This window comes from Pelmatolapia mariae, linkage group LG4 (genome assembly GCF_036321145.2).
Source record: "Pelmatolapia mariae isolate MD_Pm_ZW linkage group LG4, Pm_UMD_F_2, whole genome shotgun sequence".
Classification (NCBI taxonomy): domain Eukaryota; kingdom Metazoa; phylum Chordata; class Actinopteri; order Cichliformes; family Cichlidae; genus Pelmatolapia; species Pelmatolapia mariae.
Window position 1 is genome coordinate 33531971 of NC_086230.1, and position 6326 is coordinate 33538296.

Sequence of the window (6326 nt, forward strand, 5' to 3'; positions counted from 1 at the left end):
TTGGTTCCTACCTGCTGATGTTCATGTTAGGAGTGCTTTGGAGTTTTTAAAGCTCTGATGTGTGTCAGAAAGAAGTGAGCTCCCTGTTCTGTCATTTTGGTGTTTATCATAAAAACAAACTTAATTTACCTGTGCAAAATCCAACTAAAACCTTCACCATCAGGGGCAGCACTTTTTTTCATGTTTCCAGGTGTGTGTGCTGCTGTTGACTTTTAGAGATGAATAGTGCACTTCTTGTGTACTTGTGTACATTTGTCGTATATTTTTTCGCTTTTTAGCAAATTTCCCACTAATTTTCCGATGATACCCAGACCCGATGATAAGTCTGCTTTTATGCAATAATCTCAGCATTTCAACAGCTATCAACTTGAAGCTCTTATTTTAAAAAGAAGCCCAGCTAACCGGAACTCTTCCTGTCAGACGAACATAAGCGCCATCTTGACAGTAGTCCTTTAGCACATTGTGCTGCTGTTTTCTCTTCAGAAATCAGCGTCTGAAAACAGAAAGCTCTTGTTTCCACGTCTCTGGCTCTTCGGGCTCTCGGTCATGTCCAGCATACAGCTGCTCAGAGTGCTCGTTAACGAGCGGCTGGCCGCGGCCGCCGACGACATCTTGGAGGCGGTGAAGAAGACCATCGCGGGCTATGAGGAGGAGATCCTGCTGTCCAAACGGGAGATCCGCCGCCAGCGACGGATGCTGCAGAGAGAGTCCAGATCAGAGATGTACGCCGGCAAACACTCAGGTCTGTGAGCTGCCGGCGTGTCTAAAGCCCTTCAGGTTGTCCGCTAACAGGCCGCACTGGAAACAGGCCATCTGGGGCAGCATGTCTGCCCAGTGGTACCCCATTCAAAAATCTGCAGATTTAACTTTTCCCATTTAAAAGCAAAAGTCCCAACCTCACTGAAAACACACTCCTTAATTTCAAAATATGCTTTTAAATTCGGCATAAGAGTTATTGACAAAGCTGCCTCACACTCTGAGCAATAGAAACTTTAAATGACTGATTGAAAGGTGACTGTCAGGGCGCCGAACTTTTCGAAATAAATCGTTTCCGCCTCTGAATTCAAAGATGTTCACCTGACAAAGTCTGAAAGCCTATTTCTGAGTAGCGTGACTTGCTTTGTTGTTCAGTTAACTGCTTTAAGTTTAGATTGACAAACTTTTTGGCCTCATTTCAACAGTTCAAAAGACAGTGTTTGCTCATTAAATTCAGGTATACCTGAGAACTCCTAAATTTATATATATATATATATATATATATATATATATATATATATATATATATATATATAAGGCTGCTGCTGGGACACCAAACTACACAGACACATTTAGAAATTTTATTTCTCCACATGCAAACATTACAGTGATCTGCACAAGTCTTGAGCAACGCCAATGTTCCTTGTATTGAAACATTTCCAAGCAGAGTCTGTGTAGGTTCTCAGTCAGTGAGTTAAGGTCTCGCAGTGGTTTTACCTCAAACCTCTCCAAAAAATATCCCACGCTTTTGTTCACACCTTGACTCATATGATGAGGCATGTGATTAATAAACAGCACTCTTAAGGGACAACTCTCACTAGGTCTTAAATACCTGGGCCTCTCCACCATTTGTTTTTAGAACTGAAGAAACTTCTTGCATGAGCGGTGAAACGTCTTCAACAAACTTAAACAAGTCCAGTCGCTTTCTATCCAAGCTCCTTAGAATGTGCAAGTGGTGTTCAGGAATAGCTCTGCAGGGTTCTTGAAGGACATTCAAAGATCTTCCTTGGATATTTCTGACTTTTGTTCTGTTTTCTGTCGGGATGATCCCATACTGTGTCAGTTATGTTGAGGTCCGGGCTCTGGGGAGGCCGATCCGTGACTGATCATAACTTTAAAACTTCTTGAGGCAACTGTTGTTGTGATTTGGCGCCATATAGATACAAGTGAATTAAGCTGAACTTAAAACTACCAAGTGTAACCTAACTTTAAGCAGGGCTTAAAATCTGAATATTAATACAAAGAGAGGGAACTTCAACAGTCAGACAATCCCCTGTGAGGTGACCTTGGCAAGGATGGGAAGGAAGAAATCCCTTTTAACAGGAAGCGACCTCCAGCAGAACCAGGATAAGGGGGAAGACAGCATAGAGAGGTTAAACACACTCTATAAGAGAGATCTAAATCCTACGCACTCATGTGGTCTAGTGTATTATTGTGAAGTCTGAAGATGATCCCTAAAAAACTGGGTAATATGAAGTTTTTACTGATTTTCACATTTGGTGCGACTTTGACCAAATATTCACCAAAACTAAATCAGCTTGAGCCGTTATTGGTATCAACAATCACACAAAGTTAGAAAATGATATGTTGAAACTCTGGATGCTAGATTACTAACAGACAGACAAACAGACCTGATTACAGACTCCTCCCCTCCAGGGGGCGGGGACTATGCATAACAAACATTAGGGGAAATCTGTTCATTCTTCCTCTCTGGAAGACAAAATATCAGTTGTCTGATTTTTATTTGTTTGTTTTAAATGTCAGTCTTTAAACATTTGATGAACACTTTTGTTTATTTGTCAAATTTGCAGATCAGATTAAATATAATTTTTTTCAGATGTAGCCCTCAGTCAGTTCTTTGTGGTGGTATCTGGAGTATAGTTTGTATCATTGCTCTTGATGATATCACTGTTTTCTGAAAGTTTTATCTGTTTTTTTTGTTTGTTTTTTTTCTCTGCAGACCAGCCACAGCTCACGCTGACTGTCTGGGACGAGGACTTCCCTGAGGATCAGCAGCAGGCAGAGGAGCAGTGTGAGCTGGAGTGGAGCCCCGGTCAAGACTTGGAGAATGAAGAATCTCTACAGACGGACAAGAACCAGGAGGAGGACGAGGAGCAGCCACAGCACCCGCTTCAGGAGCTGAGGGAGGAGGAAGAGCAGGCACTGCAAGAGGTTGAAGGGGAGGAGGATAGCGCCATCGGGTTCATCTTCAAGCATCAGCCAAGCTCTCCGAGCGCTAAAGGAGGCAGTGGCGATCCTCTACCCAGCACGTCCACAGAACAGGAGCAGGCGCAGGAGGAAGTGACTGTGGAGGACAATGACGAGGCCTCCTCCAGCTCCTCGACTGTCAACAGCGATGACGAGTGGAGGGCCAGCGTGGATTCTCAGAGCGACGACAGCGACAGAAGCCACGAGTGGAAGCCGAAGAAGAAGAAGGGGCCTCGTGTACCGATGGCGCCAACACTGCACCTGGCCAAAAAACTCAAATCCAGAATCTGCTGTAAAGTGTGCGGGAAAGGCTTCCACGCCAACATCTCTTTGGTGAACCACATGGAGATTCACCCCAAGGACGTCTGTGGCGTGTGCGGGGAACGTTTCGACAGCGAGGAGAGCTTTCAGAGTCACGTGAAAACTCACGTGAAAGCGGAGATCTGCGGCGTCTGCGGGAAGTGTTTCGGGACCTCGAGCAACCTGGAGACGCACATGAGGATCCACACGGGGGAGAAACCGTTCCTGTGCAGCGAGTGCGGGAAATCCTTCAACTGCCGTCACAACATGATGCGACACATCAGGATACACACGGGGGAAAAACCGTACACCTGCACCATCTGTGGGAAATGCTTCAATGACTACTCGACTCTGAAGCGCCACCTGCTGGTTCATATCCGCAAGAAAACCCGCAATCCAGAAAACTCATCAGTTAACGATGACGGCGACAAGGAGCTCAAGACATCGCAGTCAAAAAAGTCCCGGGCTATATGCGAAGTATGCGGGAAAATGTTCCACTCGGTGGTTTCTCTGGTGAATCATGCCAAAAGTCACGCCACAGATGTCTGCGGCGTTTGCGGGATGAATTTTGATTCTGAGGAAAACTTGAAAAGTCACCTGAAGACTCACAAAAGCGGGAAGGTCTGCGAAGTGTGCGGTAAGTGTTTCGACGGGCACGGAAACCTGGAGATGCACATGAGGATTCACACCGGGGAGAAACCGTTTCTGTGCAACGAGTGCGGGAAATCCTTCAACTGCAGACACAACATGCTGCGGCACATCAGGACGCACACGGGGGAGAAACCGTTTCTGTGCAACGTCTGCGGCCGAGGCTTCAGCGACCAAACGAGCCTGAAGCAGCACAGCAGCACGCACACGGGAGTCAAACCGTACCGCTGCGAGGTCTGCGGGAAAGGCTTCCACCGAAAGACGTACGTGAGACTGCACATGAAGAGCCACACGTCTGGGAAGTGACTGCTGTGTAAATAAAGATTTTGGAAATGAAGATGTTTTTGAAGTTTATTGTGAAAAACTGACAGAATTTATATCGTCTTCATGCATCATTGGTCCTGAATATAATGTTGGAAGGAAAATATCCAAAGGTGGCTTATTGTTCCAAAAATAAGGCGGCTGTGGCTCCATACGTTTCAGTAATATTGAGCTCGGCGTGACTCACAGTGAAGGTAAAGACTAAAGGACGACCCACACTGCACCAAAGAAAGGCAGAGAACACATTTCTGACTAGTCCGATGTTTCTAAGGGACAATTTGAATTATTAGACTTTTTTAAAATCTCCAGCACAGCTTTGTTTTCTTTTTAATCACTTAAAACCCAAAATGTAAAATAATATTAAGTGCCAGAAAATTAAGAGTTTTTGAAAATGGGCAGTCTTTTGAACCATTTGACAAATTTCTTTATAAAAATAACATTTTATTTCCATATATGACTTTTAATTTGTATCATATTTGTTACATCTGGGGGAAAAAAATCACACTGATGATGTAGAAGTCTCAAAAACAGAAAAAACATCAAATATAATACACTAGGCATTGAGGGGTTAAAGCCATATTTGGTTATAGCAGCCATAATAGATTCATCAGATTCATATTTCTATTGACTCCACTAGAGTAGCTCCTGGAGTCTAAGAGAGAGAGAGGGGGGGAAATGTTTTTTTTTATCTCATCCTGTGTTTACAGCCCTTCAGTCCTCTCAGCTCCTGTCTCCTTAAGTCCCCACTTGATCCTGATTGGCTATCTTCCAGAAGCTTCCCGAGGGGCAACACTCAGTTTTTGTTTTTTGTTGGTGCTTTCTTCTTAGGAGACATCAGATTTAATGGAAGCTTGTTTACGACACTGAAAAAACAAATTTACCACCCAAAATTCTGCATGACGCACCTGAAACTTCCCAGAAATCTGATTTTCTTCTGGACGAAGTGTTTTCGTGAGAACTGAGCTCACAGCTCACTGTCAGCTGAGACTGAAGAGGTCACTTGGATGATTTAGCGTGCATCAAAACGCGTCTCACACGTCTGAGAAAATAACTTGAAATTTTGAATTAGGTGTAAATGGCAGTGTCAAAGAAGTTAATGTTTTCGTTTGTTTTTCAGGGAGGAAACAAAGTTTAAAAATCAAATTCAGCTTTTTAGTTTACACACCAAAGAAGAAATTCTGGTAGTTATGTTGAACAGCCCCCATAACATGTTTAACAGCTGAAAGCTTTGTTTCATTAAATGCTTTTCTGTCATTATTCCAACTTCACCCACATATAGGTCGAGCATCAAACACTAACATCCTTAACATCCTGCTATAACGCTATCGCAGAATATAACAAAAGTTTGCTCTCAGACTTTGTATCGTATTACACGGGCGGCCTCGTGGTCTAACTTTGTACTTCAAGCCCCAAACAAACGACTACAATGTAACGTTTTCTTGTTTAGTACACATGCAGGCGGTTACATGATGTAAATCTGTGTACTTCATATGCGGTCACATCGTGCCTCTGACAGACTGATAATGTGCAGCAGTTTGGAGTCATGACTTCAGATATACAGTTAATATCGAGCTGCTAACTCGAGTTGGTCAAAGCTGTTTGCTGAGAGATGCCTTCTGTATTTTGATGGAGACTAATTTTTAGATTTTGTTGGGGTTTTTTAATCTTTTGCTCAAACTTTCTTAATAAACTCTGAGTCAACTTTGGTTGTTTCTTTGCTTATTTCTCCACAGTGCACAGATGACCAAAGAACTACAGCGAGTTTAAGAAAATGTGATTAAAACCAGTATTTTTTTTTTTAAAAATTGGGCTTTATAGAATTACGCTGGCATGTGGTTTGCACTTTTGCCTCACAGCCAGAAGACCCTGGGTGGAGCAGGAGGTGGGGTGCATCTTGACCCTGAACTGGATAAGTGGAAGAGGATGGATGGAGAATTACAGGGGTCTTCTTTATTCTGCTCAGCTTGGCTGGTTAGCTTTTAGCAAAAGGGATACATTTCAAAGAACAACAAAGACATCTTCACAAGATACTGTGATCTTATCTTGTATTTGAATATATATAATAAAGGTAATAATAATTAATGTTACACTCA

General features: G+C 43.1%; 1 protein-coding gene across 1 annotated transcript; it reads left to right on the forward strand.

Annotated features, from left to right (window-relative positions):
* The first annotated feature begins 325 nt into the window (after positions 1-325).
* Positions 326-5939, forward strand: LOC134625632 (gastrula zinc finger protein XlCGF57.1-like). Its single transcript, XM_063470881.1, has 2 exons — positions 326-742; positions 2717-5939. Exons 1-2 carry the CDS (start codon positions 547-549, stop codon positions 4216-4218), a joined length of 1698 nt encoding a protein of 565 aa, XP_063326951.1. The 5' UTR covers positions 326-546; the 3' UTR covers positions 4219-5939.
* The last annotated feature ends 387 nt before the right edge of the window (positions 5940-6326 follow it).